This window comes from Rana temporaria, chromosome 4, assembly GCF_905171775.1.
Source record: "Rana temporaria chromosome 4, aRanTem1.1, whole genome shotgun sequence".
NCBI lineage: Eukaryota > Metazoa > Chordata > Amphibia > Anura > Ranidae > Rana > Rana temporaria.
The window spans coordinates 222,348,327-222,369,963 of NC_053492.1; the positions used below are offsets into that span (position 1 = coordinate 222,348,327).

Sequence of the window (21,637 nt, forward strand, 5' to 3'; positions counted from 1 at the left end):
ACACGACAAGAAAAAAAAGAGCAGGTTTTAATTTTTTTGCGGGCAGTTTTTTCTATGAGAAAACTGCTAGGGAGCATGTACAAGGCATAAGAGTCAAAGGTAATTTAATGATAAAATGGATTTATAGCAGAAGTGGGCTAATGCATTTCGGGGCCAAACACTTTTCAAGCAGTAGATTACAGTGCATTTTTATTTGGTATCTCAACTGGGTCTAGTTAACCACTTAACCTCCAGAAGATTGTACCTCCTTCATGACCAGAGCATTGTTTCTATTTTGCACTGTGCTGATATAACTGGCAATTGCAAGTTCATGCAGTACTGTGCGCAAATTATTATTTTGCTTTACACAAATAGAGCTTTATTTTGGTGGTAATTGGTCACCACTGGGTTTTTTATTTTTTGCGATTTAAACGAAAAAAGAGGGAAATGTTGAAAAAAAAATTGTTTTATTTTTTTTATTTTCTGCCTTTAAAACATATCCAATAAAAAATAAAAAAAATCGAATTTCTTCATGAATTTAGGCCAAAATATATTTTGCTACATGTCTTTGGTAAAAAAAAAAATCCAATAATTGTATATTATTTGGTTTGCATGAAGGTGACACTAATACAGTCATTAGTGCAAATTATATACACTGTCACTGTACTAATGACACTGGCTGGGGAGGGGTTAACATCTAAGGGCAATCAAGGGGTTAAATAAGTGCATAACTATGTGTAATGTGTGTGTTATGTGTGTTTTTTGCCCTGTTTGGAGCTCTGTGTTAAGCACAGTTAGAATTATTAAGCCCTGATGAAAGGGGGTGTGTTCGGCCCCCGAAACGCATTGGTACTATTCTGCTATGAATCATTAAATTACATTGGACTCTTGGATGTTTGTTTAGCACTCTCATTGGATTGTATGTGTGTAGATTCTACATTCTGGGTCCTTATTCTTTTTTCCTGTGTGGTTACTGTCTTGTGGAATGCTGTCAAATTGGAGCAAATTGTCAAGTGTTCTCAGTGACAATTTCAGTAACTCTTAGAAAATCTGCATCCAGTGCCCTCTTTGTTTTTGTGTTAGGTTTTTATTGCTGTCAATGTCCTTATGGGAGAGCTTTCCCTACAATTCATGCCAGGACAAAAAGAGATGGTCAAATCTCCAATAGATAAACAACAAGAAAAATATTCTGCATTCAATGCTTTTTATTCTGCAGACTGTAGGTCACTAGGGAGGGGTCCAGAAGGGACCAATTTACCAGTTTGCTGGGCTAACCAGTCAGGGAAAGCACAGGCTGACATGCCTATATAAACATATTTTCAGAGTTCAGTTAGCTTTCTAATCTCTATTTTCCTATTTACATGGGAATTTTAAGGTGGGGTGGGGGGGGGGTCAGTAAAAAAGGCAATTTCAGTTTTTACACCCCAACCAGCCACCTAAATGAAGCAATGCAGCCTCTTAGGGCTGTACCCCTGCCAGAGCCATAGACTAAAGTATCATGGATTTTTTTTCTTTAGACAGGAAGTGCTGCCACCAAACACCCACCATTCAAATTCCCTCTGAAAAGCGATCCGCTGCAGATTGCTTTTCAGAGGAGCAGCTATGTTATTCACACGTGTGAGCAAGACCTAAAGGGGAATATCATGTGTGACAGAAGCCACTGTCACTGTGTGTTTTGGAAGGGACTGTGGGCTGGCATCCTATCCACAGACTATGGCCCAAAAGAGATTGGAGACTTGGGGACAAGCTGGCGCTGAGATAATGTAATGTAATGCTATATCCCTTCTCCCCCATCCCACCCCCTCATTTGTTGCTGTGTATAACCACTTGAGAGCCGCACTATAGACGAAAGACGTCCACAGCACAGCTCTCACCTGCTGGGTGGACGTCCCTGGACATCCTGCTGTTTACATTCCCCCTCACGCGCCGTCGAGGGCGCGCAGCGGGGAAAAACTGTGCCCGGCGTGTCACGTGATGTCGATGCGTGTGCCTGGCAGCTGCGATGTCCGCCAGGAACCCGCGATCAGCAGTGACAGAGCAGGGACGTGGAGCTCTGTAGGTAAAAACAGAGCTCCACATCCTGTCAGGGAGAGAGGAGACCGATGCTGTGTCCCTTGTACATAGGGACCCAGCTTGGTCACCTCCCCCAGTCAGTCCCCTCCCCCCACAGTAACAATCACTCACAGGGAATACATTTAACCCCATTCCTCGCCCCCTAGTGTTAACCTCTTCCCTGCCAGTCACATTTATACAGGAATCAGTGCATATTTATAGCACTGTTCGCTGTATAAATGTGAATGGTCCCAAAATAGTGTCAAAAGTGTCCGATATGTCCGCTGCAATATCACAGGCCTGACAAAAATCGCAGATCGCCACCATTACTAGTAATAAATAAAAAAAAAACATAAATATATCCCCTATTTTGTAGGCGCTATAACTTTTGCGCAAACCAATCAATATACGCTTATTGCGATTGCGATTTTTTTTACTAAAAATATGTAGAAGAATACGTATCGGCCTAAACTGAGAACATTTTTTTTTTTTTTTTTTTAATAGAATATTATTATAACAAAAAGTAAAAAGATATTGTGTTTTTTTCAAAATGTTCTGTCTTTTTTTGTTTATAGCGCAAAAAATAAAAACCACAGAGGTGATCAAATACCACCAAAGGAAAGCTCTATTTGTGGGAAAAAAATTATAAAAATATAATTGGGTACAGTGTTGTATGACCGCGCAATTGTCATTCAAAATGCGTCAGCGCTGAAAGCTGAAAATTGGTCTGGGCAGGGGGTTTAAGTGCCCAGTAAGGAAGTAGTTAATTGTGTTGGGTCATGGCACATAAACAATGGTCTGGACTGGAGACATCTCTCCGCAGGGGATGTGTATTGAGGGGCTGCCTGCTTACCATAATCCCTTTAGGTTTCAATGTACAAGTGTTGAGTTCCCATTGGTTCTTCCTTGTCCCCTATAGTGTTGAGCAGAATATGCCATATTCGATTTCGCGATATATCTCGAATATATATTCGAATATTCGAGATATATTCGCTAAATTCGAATATTCGTGATATTTCATCGAAAGTAAATGATTGCGATTTTTCGCTATTGCGAATGCGAAAATAATTGCGATTTTTTGATAACTGCGGTAGGAGCACTCTGATTGGCTCAGAATATTCGTGATATTTTATCGAAATATCGCAACATGCGAATGCGATATTTATTGCGCAATTTCGAGAAATGCTGGAGGAGCGCTCTGATTGGCTCAGAATATTCGTGATATTTTATCGAAATATCGCAACATGCGAATGCGATATTTATTGCGCAATTTCGAGAAATGCTGTAGGAGCACTCTGATTGGCTCAGAATATTCGTGATATTTTACAATACAAAATAATTGCGAATATTCGGCAAATGCGGAAGGAGCACTCTGATTGGCTCAGAATATTCTTGATATTTTACAATACAAAATAATTGCGAATATTCGGCAAATGCAGAAGGAGCACTCTGATTGGCTCAGAATATTCTTGATATTTTACAATACAAAATAATTGCGAATATTCGGCAAATGCAGAAGGAGCACTCTGATTGGCTCAGAATATTCTTGATATTTTACAATACAAAATAATTGCGAATATTCGGCAAATGCGGAAGGAGCACTCTGATTGGCTCAGAATATTCTTGATATTTTACAATACAAAATAAAAAGTGTTTTGCATTGGTGGTGATTCTTTACTCTATCCATCTGTCACAGCCGTTTGTCAATCAAACACCTTGAAGATTGAACACGTTCATGCTGCATGCTTTGGACTTTTTTTCACTTCACATATCAAAGACATTTTTATGAAAGATTATTTTTCTATTATTGGGACTATATTTCTTTATATATTTGTTTCACTGTGTATTTCACAAGTTATTTGCGCTTGCTTATTTTATAATTTGCCCACATGTCTTGTCACTAGACATATTTTTTATTCTTGTAGAGCGACTCCATTTTCTGTCTTGTATTAATTTATGTTGTATAACATTTTTGAGTTGCTGCTGTATTCTCCCCTTTTTTAAGGTATGCGCAATTTTTTCCTTCTTACAAAAAATAATAATATCAAACATACAAATATTCATAACATACACATACACATACACAAAGCCCCCCCCTTTTGCATCAGAGACAATCAGAGTTCTCCTACCACAGTTATCGAAAATTCGCAATCATTTTCGCATTCGCAATAGCGAAAAATCGCAATTTTTTTTTTTTCAATTTGGCAACATAATAGGATCGCCTCAGCTTAGCTACTCGGCCCAGGGTCTCTAATCATACCAGCAATGCTTTTAGACGTCGATAGGATGTGATCTGTTTTAAAAATCAAATTGAAAAAATGCGAATATTCGGAATTGCGAATATTCACCGCGAAATTCGAAATATAGCGCGATTTCTCGAATATGCTATATTCGAGTCGAATATTCGCAATGCGAATATTCGTGAGCAACACTAGTCCCCTACCCCCCTCTATGACAAGGCTAAGAGGAGTGTCCCTAACTGTGTGTAAAGGTGTATGTTTTGTATTTAATAAACAGTTTATGCTCTGCATGTTTAACCCTCACCACCTGTGTGGCTTGTTTTGTGATCGAGGGGTTAAGGACTGGTTATGGTGAATCTGCAGGCTGTGGGTGCGTTTGGAGGACAGGAGACACAGGTCTGGCGGATGTGCCCACCTTGGGTATCCGAGATCCGTCACACCAGGCACTTGATGTTAAAGTTAGACAAAGCAAATCTTGATGATACCATGCTATCTGCCATCTATCTGCAGCTGTGACGTTGTCATATTTCATGTACTGAAAGTGGTTGAGACAATAAAAGGCCATGTGAAGACTTGCCATTTGAAACATATATAAAAAAGGCTGTGCACAGAATTCTCTTACACTGTTTGACAGAAAAATAAATGTTGTGCTTTTTAAGAGTGGGCTAAATATTAATGTACTATGAAAGAATGTTAAATTACTCATAATGTACTTTAATTTATTCAGAAGTCATAACATCATTCTAATTAATAGAAAGCAGGTTTTGTTTTTCTCTGCTAGCAAGAAGAGTACATCCATTTGTTTTTGCTCTTGTTCCCACTCATGTGCCGTGGGGATAAGGTGCCCCCGCAGAGTGCAATTAAGATATAGAAAGACGTCTCTGAATTCCATGATCCTTTAAATGCACTTGGCCTGAGGCCTTGTCTGTCTATATGATCCCAGAGCTGATCAATGTTGTACAATGTCTGTATAGCACATAGCAAGGTCTACTACAGCATAGACAATGTTTAAGGGAATGTCCATGTAGTGTAATAGTTTATTTAGTATTTACCATTACATGTTTCTAGAAATATAAATAAAGAGGATTTTAGAAAGGTGCAAAGGTGACCAGTCAACATTTCTTTAATGGCTTTATACACAACGGGGAAGTATATAAACAAAATAAAGCAAAACAGTAAAAGCCTGCCAATGATTTGCATAACCAACGTGATTTATGATAATACATTATAAAGTGTATCCTAATCCAAAAAATCTTGGCTACTAGAACTAAAAGTGGGTCAACATCTCAACTTTTAAGCTGTCACCAGAACAGAAATAGAAGGTAAATCTTCCAATGGGGACACTTGTTCCAGAGACTCAGATTTCCCTCAGTTTAAAGAGATTTTTTATTTTTTTTAATTCTTTGCTGAGACTACGAGACAGGAACTAAAGGAACACATTCCAATTGGAAAAAGATGGCAAAAAAAATGACAAAAGCTTTGAACATATTATACTATCTAAAATAAAAACATACTTCAGATATAATTAAAATTGTAATTATTATCCCCTTCCCGCCGAGCGCACGCATATATATATAGCTTTGATTTTCGGGGTTATACTGGGATGATGCCTGCAGTTGTTTAGAGCCAGCGATTGGCTATCCAGGCATAACAACCGATGCAGCTAAAAGCCGCTCGTTGTTATGCCAGAGAAGCGGGAGGGAACATCACCCCTCCCGCCGCCGCTCACCGCTCTGACCAGGCCAGACTGGAATGAAGCCTTAAATGGCTTTGATTCAGTCTCCGCAATGTAAACACGTAAGCGGCATCATGACGTCACTTCTGGGTTACTCATCTGCCAATGGCGTTGGATTTAAAAAAATACACAGTATTCAGAATCGCCGTTTTCGGCGATCTGAATACTTTGAAGTGCAAAGGAGGGATTGGTTTTTTTTAGACCCCCGATCCCTCCATAAAGTGTACCTGTCACCACCTATTACTGTCACCAGGGATGTTTACATTCCTTGTGACAGCAATAAAAGTGATCAATTAAAAAAAAAACACAATTTAATATTATAAAAAGAAATAAAAGAAATAAGAAAAAATTTTTAAAGCGTGCCCTTCCCCACGAGCTTGCGCAACAAAAAAACGCATACGGAAGTCGTGCCTGCATATGAAAACTGTTAAAATCACACATGTGAGGTATCACCGCAATCGTCAGAGTCAGAGCAATAATTCTAACATTAGACCTCCTCTGTAACTCTAACCTGGTAACCGTAAAAAAAAGTTTAAGGTGTCGCCGATGGAGATTTTTAGGTACCGTAGTTTGTCGCCATTCCACAAGTGCGTGCAATTATAAAGCATAACATGTTTGGTATCTATATACTTGGCGTAACATCATCTTTCACAATATACAAAAAAATGGGCTAACTTCACTTTTTCATTTTTTTTTAATTCATGAAAGTAAATTTTTCCCAAAAAGTTGAGTTTAAAACACCACTGCACAAATACTATGTGACATAAAATATTGCAACAATCGCCATTTTATTCTCTAGATTCTCTGCTAAAATATATATATATATATATATATATATATATATATATATATATATATATATATATATATATATATATATATATATATATATATATATACAGCCATGGCCAAAAGTTTTGAGAATGACACAAATACTAATTTTCACAAAGTCTGCTGCCTCAGTTTTTGAGATGGGAAATTGCATATACTCCAGAATGGTATGAAGAGTGGTCAGACGAATTGCAATTAATTGCAAAGTTCCTCTTTGCCATAAAAATTAACTTAATCCCATAAAAAAAATTACACTGCATTTGTGAAGAAGGCTTTAGGGTGCCCAAGAAAGTCCAGCAAGCGCCAGGACCGTCTCCTAAAGAGGATTCAGCTGCGGGATCGGAGTGCCACCAGTGCAGAGCTTGCTCAGGAATGGCAGCAGGCAGGTGTGAGCGCATCTGCATGCACAGTGAGGCGAAGACTTTTGAAAGATGGCCTGGTGTCAAGAAGGGCAGCAAAGAAGCCACTTCTCTCCAAAAAAAAACATCAGGGACAGATTGATCTTCTGCAAAAAATATGGTGAATGGACTGCTGAGGACTGGGGCAAAGTCATATTCTCCGATGAAGCCTCTTTCCGATTGTTTGGGGCATCAGGAAAAAGGCTTGTCCGAAGAAGAAAAGGTGAGTGCTACCATCAGTCCTGTGTCATGCCAACAGTAAAGCATCCTGAGACCATTCATGTGTGGGGTTGCTTCTCATCCAAGGGAGTGGGCTCACTCACAATTTTGCCCAAAAACACAGCCATGAATAAAGAATGATACCAAAACACCCTCAAACAGCAACTTCTTCCAACAATCCAACAACAGTTTGGTGAAGAACAATGCATTTTCCAGCACGATGGAGCACCGTCCCATAAGGCAAAAGTGACAACTAAGTGGCTCGGGGAACAAAACATTGACATTTTGGGTCCATGGCCTGGAAACTCCCCAGATCTTAATACCATTGAGAACTTGTGGTCAATCCCCAAGAGGCGGGTGGACAAACAAAAACCCACTAATTCTGACAAACTCCAAGAAGTGATTATGAAAGAATGGGTTGCTATCAGTCAGGAATTGGCCCAGAAGTTGATTAAAAGCATGCCCAGTCGAATTGCAGAGGTCCTAAAAAAGAAGGGCCAACACTGCAAATACTGACTCTTTGCATAAATGTCATGTAATTGTCGATAAAAGCCTTTGAAACGTATGAAGTGCGTGTAATTATATTTCACTACATCACAGAAACAACTGAAACAAAGATCTAAAAGCAGTTTAGCAGCAAACTTTGTGAAAACTAATATCTGTGTCATTCTCAAAACTTTTGGCCGTGGCTGTATATATATATATATATATATATATATATATATATATACAGTACAGACCAAAAGTTTGGACACACCTTCTCATTCAAAGAGTTTTCTTTATTTTCATGACTATGAAAATTGTAGATTCACACTGAAGGCATCAAAACTATGAATTAACACATGTGGAATTATACATAACAAAAAAGTGTGAAACAACTGAAAATATATTTAATATTCTAGGTTCTTCAAAGTAGCCACCTTTTGCTTTGATTACTGCTTGGCACACTCTTGGCATTCTCTTGATGAGCTTCAAGAGGTAGTCACCTGGTGCAGTACCCCATCACTCTCCTTCTTGGTCAAATAGCCCTTACACAGCCTGGCGGTGTGTTTGGGGTCATTGTCCTGTTGAAAAATAAATGATGGTACAACTAAACGCAAACCGGATGGAATAGCATGCCGCTGCAAGGTGCCATGGTAGCCAAGCTGGTTCAGTATGCCTTCCATTTTGATTAAATCCCCAACAGTGTCACCAGCAAAGCACCCCCACACTATAACACCTCCTCCTCCATGCTTCACGGTGGGAACCAGGCATGTAGAGTCCATCCGTTCACCTTTTCTGCATCGCACAAAGACACAGGGTTGGAACCAAAGATCTCAAGTTTGGACTCATCAGACCAAAGCACAGATTTCCACTGGTCTAATGTCCATTCCTTGTGTTCTTTAGCCCAAACAAGTCTCTTCTGCTTGTTGCCTTTCTTTAGCAGTGGTTTCCTAGCAGATATTCTACCATGAAGGCCTGATTCATACAGTCTCCTCTTAACAGTTCTAGAGATGTGTCTGCTGCAAAAGGTAACTACTTTGAAGAACCTAGAATATGAAATATATTTTCAGTTGTTTCACACTTATTTGTTATGTAAAATTCCACATGTGTTCATTCATAGTTTTGATGCCTTCAGTGTGAATCTACAATTATCATAGTCATGAAAATAAAGAAAACTCTTTGAATGAGAAGGTGTGTCCAAACTTTTGGTCTGTACTGTATATATATATATATATATATATATATATATATATATATATATATATATTTGGGGTTTCTAAGTAATTTTCTTGCAAAACATATGGATTTTAACTTGAAAACACCAAATGTCAGAAATAGGATTAGTCATGAATGGGTTATACATCAAAGAATATGTAATCATATATGCAAAATATTGAAGCATAAGGCATATAAAACAAACTGGTATAGTGACTACTGATATTTTAAAGTAGAATTCCATGCAAACAGTTAAAATTGCCTTTGAAATAAATGCACCTTTAGTGTTTTATCTGTCCAAGGACTAGCTATTCTATTATTCTGCTCTGGCAGACTATACAGGCCAGAGCCATGTATTTTCTGATTCCGCGCATATGCACCCAGGGAAAAATGCCTCAAAATCAAGCTGCTTGTATTCTGAGCTTTCATTCATAGGCACAGAATGCCCTAAACATAAGTAACACTTGGCAGCTATAATTTTACAGACTGTTGGTAGCAGAGTTTTATGGTGCTTCTCTGCCTTTCATCCATGCCTAAACTCTGAAGCCTAAATCAGCATCATCACCTCTGTTTGATTAGCAGGAAGATGATCCAGGAAGTAGTTAAGCTTGGATTATACAAGGACCTACAAATCAATTTACCTGTTTTTTGGCAATTACTCTATTTTGAAATATACTAAAATTGTTGTATTTTTGATGGGAGAATGAGTAATTAGTAGTTAATGAATCAGTAGCAAAAGTGATTTAATTACTTGTGTAGACCTAGCCAAAGCTGAGCCATGAAGTTAGAGTGATCTTATAGCTGCTCAGTGCAGCAGAAGTGTATAGACTACAAGAGTAGATGAAAAACATTACAAAGCTTTGGCAAGCTAAAAATATATACCGGTATGTAGTTCAGCTATGAATGCAACTGTATGCCTGCAGTTCCATCTCCTGTTAATAACCCCACAAAGTTCATGAAAAGTACTGACATTTCTTTACAAACTTCTACTGAACATGTCAGTTATCAAAGAAAAAACACATTGCAATGAAAACTTTCAGAAAGTGTAATATTACAATGCGTAGGTAATTTTATATACAAGAACAGAGCAAAGTACACAGAACAGTAACCATAGGAACAAGAGTTTGTCTTTTAGTCCTCAGTCAGTTATTATGGGTTTTTGCATTTTCAGATTGAGTCTTGAATGTAGTTGTGAATGATATTGGTAGCTTTTTCACATAATGCAAATGTACTTATTTTAATATTTACTTGTACTTTTAGACCATTAATACCATTGTAATTTTTAATAGTTAATAACTATTCCATACATTTCGTTATCTTCACTTCAGTCTTATTAGATTTTATTGTATTTTTTTTATGAAAACAATAACTTACTCTATAGTTCTTTACTTATCTTGAAATGCTTTTGATGTTTTTCAGTAAATGGAATCTGGGAAGAATGGTCACCTTGGAGTTTATGCTCTTTTACATGTGGAAAAGGCCAAAGAACAAGGACAAGGACCTGCACTCCTCCACAGTATGGGGGAAGACTGTGTGGTGGACCAGAAATTCAGCATAAGCCTTGCAATATTGCTCTTTGCCCAGGTGAGATGGCTGGACATATATTTTATTGTTCAATGTGTTTGGAGTGAGTGCATTTGGTCAGGTGATAGATAGACACACAGTATCTGTCTGAGAGATAAGTCAGGAGTACTTTATCTTAAACTCCACATGTTACAAAGAAGAATAGGGGAAGCATTATATTAGCTTCAACAGATATATTACAATGCATACCACTGTATATTATCCAAGTACTTTTTTCTACAATAAGCTTGCATTTTCAATGTCTTTTATTTTTTTTTTTTATTTTGTAAATGAGTTTAGTAATCTTTGCTTAAATAAATTATGATTGTGTGTAATAATTATCCACATGGGCAATTCATTTAAGAGAAACTCAGAGATGCACTATTTTTATCTTAAAGAAGAATTGCACCACACCATGTGTTTTTTTTATTAATCCTCCTTAACATTTTCATTTAGCTAACTAGAATTAACATACTCATAGGCCCAAAGAATTGAAGGTTGTTCTCTGGCAATCCACTGCTTGGCTGCCACATGCTTGGTCCTGTGCCTCCACCTTTCTTTCTTTCCTCTTTGGGAGCTCTTTCAGGCCTCCTTATGACATGTCACAAGGTTCACTCGCCTCCATATGTAGTATAATAATAATAATAATAATAATAATAATAATAAATGTTATTTATAGTGTCCTTTTCATCAAGGGGATCTCAAAGTGCTACAGGTTAAACAAAAAAAAAGAAAATACAAATTAGCTATTTATACAATAAAAAACATCTAAAAGGGGCAAAAAGCTTTGATAAAAAGAAACGTCTTAAGACCTTTTTTAAAACAGTCAGGAGCCCTCAGAAAGTCAGGTAGGGCATTCCACAGATGCGGGGCAGCTGCACGTAAGGCCCTGTCTCCCATTGTCTTAAGTCTAGTTCTGGATATGTGCAGAAGGTTTGAGCCAGTGGAACGGAGGGAACATTTTGTGTTTTATAGTTTGAGAAGTTCTTTAAGGTAGGGGGCATGTCCATGGATACATTGATGTGTGAGGAGGGAGACCTTATACTCAATTCTGATGGAAAAAGGAAGCCAGTGGAGTGAGTGAAGAATGGGGGCAATGTGCTCATGTTTCCGCACTCTCATCAGGATCCTTGCTGCAGAGATTTGGATGTACTGAAGCCACTGCAGACTCTTTCTAGGAATCCCAATGAGAAGTGTGTTACAGTAATCCAGTCTGGAGGAGACATAGGCGTGAACCAGCTTTTTGGCATCTGAAAGGGAGAGAATGGGACGGAGTTTAGAAATGTTCCGAAGGTGGTATAAAGAGGTCTTACATAAGTGATTTATATGGGCTTTAAAAATAAGTTGAGAGTCAATTTTTACACCAAGATTTGTGACTATTGATGAGAGTGGGATATTCGAACCAGAAAAAGTAATGCTGGTTATAGATGATGATTTGGTCTGGTAACTTCAGTTTTGGAACTGTTTAGTTGAAGAAAGTTGCGCTCCATCGATACCTTCATCTGCTCCAGACAGGTGGTGAGTACTCATAGGGATGACTGTGAAGGGGGAGTTTCAGCTGTTTCATTTACATATAGCTGTGTGTCATCGGCATAACAGTGGAATGAAATTTTGTGGTAGCTGATAATTTTACCAAGAGGGGTGAGGTAGAGGATGAAGAGGATAGGGCCAAGGACTGACCCCTGAGGGACATCGCTAGTAACTGTATGTGGATTTGATTTGAAGTGGCCCAGGGAGATGTATTCTGTCCGGTTTGTGAGGTATGATTTGAACCAACTAAGCCCTGTGTCATTAAATCCAATGGTGAGGTGGAGTCGCTTTAAAAGAATGCCATTGTCAACAGTATCAAATGCAGCAGAAAGGTCCAGGAGGATAAGAAGGGAGCATCCAGCAAGCCAGCATCAGATCATATAAGAAGGTTGTTCGTAACTCTGACAAGGGCAGTCTCTGTACTGTGAGCAAAACGAAAACCTGATTGAAATTTTTCAAAGAGGTTATTGTTTAAGGTGATCCTGTAGGTGAGTGGCAACTGCTTTCTCATGTACTTTTGATATGAAGGGGAGATTAGAGATGGGCCTATAATTGGATAGAACTTCCGAATCAAAAGTGGGTTTTTTGAGCAATGGTCTGATAATGGCAGTTTTTAAAACAGGGGAAACATAACCAGTTTGGAGGGAATGATTTATAACAGCAATAATCAGAGGACTTAGAGCAACTAATGCTTCCTGGGATAATGTATGTGATGTGCATATACCAGGAAGCTTCTGGAGGAGAAATGCATCATTCTTGCCTAGGCAAAAATTGTGATGGTTGGTGGGCTGAAGTAAGAAAACAGATTGCAGATCTCCTTAACCACTTGCCGACCTCCGCACACCGATATACGATGGCAGAATGGCACGGGCAGACAAATGGGTGTACCTGTACGTCCCTTTAAATTTGCCGCCATAGCGTGCGCGCGCGCAGACTGAGGCATTTTTATAGCACTGATTGCTGTATAAATGACAATGGTCTCAAAAATGTGTCAAAGGTGTCCGATGTGTCGTTAAAATACTGTAGTCACAATAAAAATTGCTGATCGCCTCCATTACTAGTAAAAAAATAATAATAAAAATGCCAAAAATTATCCCCTATTTTGTAGACGCTATAACTTTTGCACAAACCAATCGATATACGCTTATTGTGATTTATTTTTATTTTTTTATAAATGGCATATTTATTATAGCAAAAAGTACAAAATATTGTTTTTTTCAAAATTGTCGCTCTATTTTTGTTTATAGCGCAAAAAATAAAAACCTCAGAGGTGATCAAATACCACCAACAAAAAACTCTATTTGTGGGGAAAAAAGGACGTACATTTTGTTTGGGAGCCACGTCGCACACAATTGTCAGTTAAAGCGACAAAGTGCTGAATCGCAAAAAGTTGCCAGGTCATTTCGCAGCCAAATGGAAGTTTTTAACTACCACTGTATCTCCCAATCCCCATAGTGCCTCAAAACTCCAGTAATTGCAAACAGTGTCCCCAGGCTTGCCAGCCCCCATAGTAACTCAAACCTTCTCAGAGTGCCTCCAAGCCTCTGCAGTGCCCCAGTCTCTCCAGTCTCCCAGTGTGCCCTCACAAAGCCCCCAGGTTTATGGAGAGACCACAGCCCTCTCCAGAAACATCAACCCCTAGAAAGTTACCAAGACCCCTCCAGAACCCACCCCCCCCCCCACCAAATACACACACAATAACACCCAGCTTATACAGAGCGTCACCGAATTTTAGTAGATACTCCCATACTGTATATTCTGTTGAGGCATGCAAGGTTTTGAAATAATTTACTGGACCCTTGCTCTCCTAGGGTGACAATGCTTTCAACTACTATTGATGGCGAAACAAAGTTGTTCTCTTAGGCTTCTTGCACCTTGTTTGAACTACAGAAAACCCTCCCCTTTCCTAAATTCTACAACATAGGGGGAAGTGTTCTGTAGTCCAATGAAGAAAATGAAACTAGGCTGCAAACCCTGTTTTAAGTTTCAGTTTAGCACAAAGTCCACAGAAAGGGACTCACTGTATTTCTGGAAGGATCAACAGGTATTTTGCAATTATTGTACAGAAATACCAAAACTTTTTCAAATGTATGTTTAATGGACCAAAAGGGTGAAAATAAGAAACATTAAATGTTAGGGTTTACATACATTTTAAAGGATAAAATGCCAATGACGAGCAAAGAACAATGACGAGTATCACCTGCAACGAACATAAATGAAGGAATAATATTAATATTCATTATTTCATATAACTGGCTTAAACCATGGAAAAACATTTTTAAAATTTTTATTTTTTTATCCTTTGCCATAATAAGCAAGGAAAGAATGCATGTACAAATTCCCTTAAGAACAAATGTCCCATTTCCTTATTGTGATGTTCCATCTCAAAATATTGATGTGTGGAGTCTTCTAGCAAATCGTGTTTCTTCATTATATATGCAGACTGCATCCTTGTGAACAGTGATGCAAATCAAGTTTCCCGGACATTATAAAATAACAGAGCAATATATAATATTTCTTATACTCCTTTTAGTCCAGGTGCATATATAGTCGATGCAACCTCTATTGTGCTGCATTTTGTACATGTTTGTAGATGGTTGTGGCCCATGACACTGGCATGTTTGTAAGTACTAAATATTAGCTAATGTATTTGACAATCAATAATGGTAGAAAAATGCAATCTATTGTTTTCATCATTCCTAGTTTCCCCAAAGGAGGAACAAACAGCAAACTGCCTAGGGGTGAAATAATTGCCTTAGGTCTAGTGTTACTGAGATACCAGCACTTAGTGTGCCCAGAGCTATGTTTCCTCTTTTACTTTAATAACGCAATACGTTCCCAGGTCTAATGTTGCTTCTTTAAAATTGCCAGTTACACGCCTCAAAATAAATTTCAGTACCTTCATTTGGCATGTATCACAAGTTATTTTGTTGGTTAAGCTCCAAATCCAGTAATCTGTCAACAAGCAACACTTAATATATAGTTATCGGTCCTTTTCACAATTGGTCGGTGTTTTGTAACTATTGTCAATGGGAAATTGCAACCTTTTCTCTTTATCTGAGTAAGCTTGCTATACTTTGTCAAAGCCTTTAAGTCTTAAGAAGCTTCTTTTACAGCACCCAACACACCAAAATATTAAGTGTGCTTTAGAAAAATAAAAATATATGCAACAAATACTTTTCTAGACCATTGCCCCTCTGCAACATTGTTTTAGATTCAGTCTACTATGTCCAAGGACTCTGACTTTGATCTTTTCCAGATCATTTCAGAGTAGGTATTGAAATAAACACAATACAATAGGTGTTGGAAAGCTGTCAGGTAAGCTGGTCTTGTTGCTTATTTTCATAGAGATTTCTTTCTCAGTATATCAAATAGGTGTTGCATCTTTATATCATGGAGCACACATTGCATATCTGATTTACCACTCATTATTTTTACTTCAAACAGTTCTCTTTATACTTTGAAAGTTTTACTTAGTACTATGGTATGACATTTATTGGTAATGCATGATTTATTAGGGAATCCTTGCCCTACCAAGTTCCCAAAAAATAGACTATACCAGCTTCATAACCCTGAATAAAAATAACATTTTAAAACATAATTTTAATTTGTGCGTTAACATAGACAACATAAAGTTTTAATAGATTTATGTAGAGCACACATACAAAAAGTTAAGTTCTAAAATGCTGTACATTTTATATTGTACTGCCAAAAAAGGGTCAGCACAGATGCTTCTGTGGTGTTTAAAATGGTCCCTCTTTAGAAATAGCACAAGTGGATTCTGTACATTTCTGAATGGATGGTATTTTAGTATATGTTAAATGTCACAGTAATATCAGAAGACCCAGGTTTTGTCTGAATTTCAACATTCATGCAACTTGGTGTTTACAATAAATGAGCTTGCTTTGACAAACTATTCAAAAAACTTTTCACGTTATTTGTTGTGCCAGCATCAAAGTTTAGATGAGGAAGCATGTGTCCTTGTATACTATATCTTGACCTTTTGTACATAGCATTTCCATTAGTTTATTGGCTTTTGTGTGTTGGCATAGTGCATAGAAATACATTACTAAAAGAATGTGTTATGACTTTTTGACATTCAAAGGAATGTAACAGATATAGAGGAAGATGCATTCCTTAGTTTGCACTGAACATGTATATCTATTGGTAAAATAGAATAGAACACATAATAGAAAAAAAAACTCCTATTAAAGCTGCTCATTGCTAAAGAGAATGCTATGAGACTACAATGACAAAGGGAGAGTGTTTTGAACCCAACATATTACCTTAAACAGTGCTATTAGGCCTCGTACACACGATCGGTTAAACCGATGAGAATGGTCTGATGGACCGTTTTCATCGGTCAAAACCGATCGTGTGTGGGCCCCATCGGTTTTTATCCATAGGTTAAAAAAAAGCAATCTTGTTTTAAATTTAACCAATGGATTCCTAACCGATGGGAAAAAAACGATCGTTTGTAGGCACAACCATTGGTTAAAATGCTCAGAATCAAGTCGACTAATGCTTGGAAGCATTGAACTTCCTTTTTTTCAGCACGTCGTTGTTTTTTACGTCACCGCGTTCTGACACGATCGTTTTTTTAACCGATGGTGTGTAGGTGCGATGGACCATCAGTCAGCTTCATCGGTTAACCAATGAAAACGGTCCATCGGTCCGTTCTTATCAGATGGACCGATCGTGTGTACGCGGCATTAGAGCTGCACATTTTAATGAGAATGCTACAAGCTCTGGACATTATATGCAATAACAAAATGAGTGCTGTAAGTTAACTGAAAGAGTGCTTTGAGCGCTACATGTAACCAGAAAGAGTACAAAGTAAATTGCAAGCTAGCAAAAAGAACAGTAAGAAAGCCTCACATTAGCCTACATACAGTATTACAGTATGTATTATAAGAGGTGCAAAAGGCCAATTCAATTGCTTTTATAGTTGTAAATTCTGCAAGAGAGTTCTTTGAGAGGAGTGTAATACAACTAATCTGGAAGGTACCTATTAGTACAAAGAGTGCTAAGAGGTCTTCACACTTCCAAAAACAATGTATTAAGTCTTTAGGAACAAACTCAGTGGGGAAGATTTACTAAAACTGGTGAGCAAAGAAGCTGTGCATAGTAACCAATCAGCTTGTAACTTCAGTTTTTTCCATTAAGTTTTGACAATTAAACCTAGAAGCTGATTGGTTACTATGCACAGCTGCACGAGATCCTGTGTGCACCAGCTTTAGTAAATCACTCTCATTGATTCTCAGAATATCAACTACAGCATGGTGGTGCTTTCAGATTGCCCAAGACAAGGTATTTGGGCATTCTGAGTTGACTTCTTTTGGACTCTCAGGATCCAGAGATCCTATCTTGTCAGCAGTATGAGGGTGAAGGGAGGTACAGAGCTAGGCTCCAAAAATTGAACGGTAGTGAACCAATTTGAGGGGAGGCCGGTATATTTGTGAGAGTGGTGGAAAGAGCAGGTGGACTGGAATATCATGCCTGTTGTGTTGTGCATGCAGCCTCTTCAAAGTATAATGGAATATTATATTATGATATAAATGTTATATATACAGGTGAAACTCGAAACATTTGAATATTGCGCAAAAGTTCATTTATTTCACTAATGCAACTTAAAAGGTGAAACTGATATATGCAAAGCAAGATCGTCCAAGCTGTGATTTGTTATAATTGTGATGAATATGGCTTACAGCTCATAAAAAACCCAAATCCGCAATCTCATAAAATTTGAATATTGTGAAAAGGTGTCACACTCTGATTATCTAATTAAGCCATAACACCTGCAAATTGTTTCTGAGCCTTTAAATGGTCTCTCTATCTGGTTCAGTAGGAATCACAATCATGGAAAAGACTGCTGACCTGACAGTTCTGCAGAAAACCATCATTGACACCCTCCATAAGGAGGGAAAGCCTCAAAAGGTAATTGCAAAAGAAGTTGGATGTCCCCAAAGTGCTGTATCAAAGCAGATTATTAAGAGAAAAGGGTGCACAAGCAGCAGCCTGGAGAGGATTGTCAGGAAAAGGCCATTCAAAAGTGTTGGGGACTTTCACAAGGAGTGGACTGAGGCCACTTTCACAAGGAGTGGACTGAGGCTGGAGTCAGTGCATCAAGAGCCACCACATACAGATGGATCCTGGACATGGGCTTTAAATGTCATATTGCTCTTGTCAAGCCACTCCTGAACCACAAACGTCAGAAGCATCTGGGCTAAAGAAAAACAGACCTGGTCTGTTGCTCAGTGGTCCAAAGTCCTCTTTTCTGAGCAAATTCTGCATCTCATTTGGAAACCAAACCCTGAGTATGGCGGAAGAATGGAGAGGCACACACTGCAAGATGCTTGAAGTCCAGTGTGAAATTTCCACAGTCTGTGTTGATTTGGGGAGCCATGTCATCTGCTGGTGTTGGTCCACTGTGCTTCATTAAGTCCAGGGTCAACGCAGCCGTCTACCAGGAGATTTTGGAGCACTTCATGCTTCCTTCCGCAGACAAGCTCTATGGGGATGCTGACTTCATTTTCCAGCAGGACTTGGCACCTGCCCACAATGCCAAAAGCACCAAAACCTGATTCAATGACCGTGGGATTACTGTGCTTGATTGGCCAACAAACCCGCCTGACCTGAACCCCATAGAGAATCTATGGGGCGTTGCCAAGAGAAAGATGAGACCCATAAGACTAAACAATGCAGAAGAGCTGAATGATGAGACCGAACAATGCAGAAGAGTTGAAGGCCGCTATTGAAGCATCCTGGTCTTCCATAACACCTCAGCAGGGCCACAGGCTGATAGCTTCCATGCCACACCGCATTGAGGCAGTAATTGCTGCAAAAGGGGCCTAAACCAAGTACTGAGTACATATGCATGCTTATACTCTTCAGAGGTCCGATGTGCAATCCTTGTTTTTTTAATTGCATGTAATATTCTCATTTACTGAGATTGTGGATTTGGGGTTTTCATGAGCTTTAAGCCATAATCATCACAATTATGACAAATCACAGCTTGATCTACCTTGCTTTGCATGTAATGAGTCTATCTCATATATTAGTTTCACCTTTTAAGGTGCATTAGTGAAATAAATCAACTTTTGAACGATATTCTAATTTTTCGAGTTTCACTTGTATATATATATATATAGAGAGAGAGAGAGAGAGAGAGAAAGACAGAGAGAGACAAAGGGATATGAGAAGGACATTCATATTTAAGGGAAAGGTCTTTGTTTTCTTTACACTGAAAACACATTACATAAAAGCCCTTGTTAAGTTATTCATCTTTTCATGCTATTTAGGAAACAAAGGGGCCAAATAGCTGGCACAAAGCCACCGTAACACATGGGCATAATCATAATCAGCCTACAGAAATTGTTTGTAGGTATTGAGGCCAGCTGGCAAGGGCATATATCACTCGATCCTACAGACGATGGATTAGGACAGCAACATGTGGTAATAAGTTCCGAATTTTATTCTAGGCTAAAGCGTAGCAGATGCACTCTTTTCATATCCAACATAAGTAATGAAAAAATACATTATTTGCTTTAGCGTAAAAAGTTTTGCACCTGCTTTAAGGCTATAGAGAAATTACATGCAGTACTACTAACATTTATGAGAGAAGAGCGGTTGGAATATTTTTCCAGCTTAAGCAGTGACAGTACAGCAGCAGTGCCCTTTTGTGTTTTACAGCAATATACCAGTTACAAAGCTCTGTTATAATCTTTTCTTGCAGGCAATTATCTAGGTTTAAAATAAACAATCGCCCAGCACAAGCCCTTTTTTTATGACCCTACATCCTCCGAAAGAACAAATAAAAAATAGCTTATCCTTTATATACTTTTTCGTTGATGACACCAGTTTGGAAGCATGAAAGAAAGAAAAAAAAGATTTTTATTGTCCACGAGAAAGCAAACAAGATAAAAAAAGCAATTTTCTAGCTAATTTTCTTAAAGTACTGTTGGTATCGTTAGACATATTAACTAGATTCGTAACTGCATGGTGTTATGCTGGAGAAATAAATAGAAATTCTTACAGATCTTTCTTCAGTAGAAATACACTGTATGCTAACATTATTTAACTGAATATTGCATGCACTTCATAATCAGAACTATGGCTGGTGTCAAAGTTATAAATATGTTCACTCTAATTATTTGTTATCAAATGTAAATGGATTTTATTGTATAACCTGGTACTGTAATTACAACACGTCTAACAAAAAACATTAATTGTGCACTTTTTTTTGTTTCCTTTTTTGCACAAATTAGGGATTTTTTTATTTATTTATTGTGGTCTGAACATCTGCTAATGTTTCTGGCCAACCATAGAGCAAGATGAATGGCAGGAATTATAATTCAAATTCAGCCTAATATTAATGATTATGATAAACCTTGTTGTTTTTTTTTTCAAAAACATAACCTAGAAAGCATTGGTAGAAGCAAAAAAACATAGGGTCTTAGGTTGTTCAATTACCCAGCATGGCAATAATTGTTTCCAAAAGGGCTTTGAAAATTTCAACAATATATTAAGTTTGACTTCCCATGTCTCCAGTACATCTAAAATACAAAGGTAACCCTCGCTAGAAAATAACCGGATCTGTGCAATACCACATACAAGTGCAATAACAAATAATTTGAAAACTGTGGGCTAGATTCAGATAGGTGAGCGGATCTTTAGATCCGCGTAACCTATCTGATTTACGTTACGCCGCCTCAAGTTTTTGAGGCAAGTGCTTTATTCAGAAAGCACTTGCCTGTAAACTTGCGGCGGCGTATCGTAAATCCCCCGGCGGAATTCAAATTTCGCGGGTAGGGGGCGTGTAAAATTTAAATCAGGCGCGTCCCCGCGCCGAACGAACTGCACATGTGCCGTCCGTCATATTTCCCAGCGTGCATTGCTCTAAATGACGTCGCTAGGACGTCATTGGTTTCGACGTGAACGTAAATTACGTCCATCTGTATTCGCGAACGACTTACGCAAACAACGTAAAAAATTCAAAATTTGACCCGGGAACGACGGCCATACTTAACATAGGATACGCCGCATATAGCAGGGGTAACTATACGCCGGAAAAAGCCGAACGCAAACGACGTAAAAAAAAAGCGTGGGGCGGTCATTCGTTTCTGAATCGGCGTAACTCCTCATTTGCATATTCCTCGCGTATACAAACGGAAGCGCCACTTAGCGGCCAGCGTGAGATTGCAGCCTAAGATCCGACGGTGTAAGTCACTTACACCTGTCTGATCTTAGTGAGATCTATGTGTAACCTGATTATATGAATCAGGCGCATAGATACGACCGGCAGAACTCAGAGAAACGAGGGCGTATCAGGAGATACACCGTCATATCTCTTTCTGAGTCTGCCCCTGTATATCTAACTTTTTTATGACTGC

General features: G+C 38.4%; 1 protein-coding gene across 4 annotated transcripts in view; it reads left to right on the forward strand.

The window, feature by feature from the left end:
• The window catches only part of ADGRB3 (adhesion G protein-coupled receptor B3), a 1,023,178-nt gene that overhangs the window by 406,199 nt on the left and 595,342 nt on the right, over positions 1 to 21,637 (forward strand). For all 4 annotated transcript variants that reach the window (XM_040349908.1, XM_040349906.1, XM_040349909.1 and 1 more), the window contains one exon: positions 10,572 to 10,736. In XM_040349908.1, the coding sequence (XP_040205842.1) occupies positions 10,572 to 10,736 (165 nt within the window). The remainder of the gene's footprint in view (positions 1 to 10,571; positions 10,737 to 21,637) is intronic.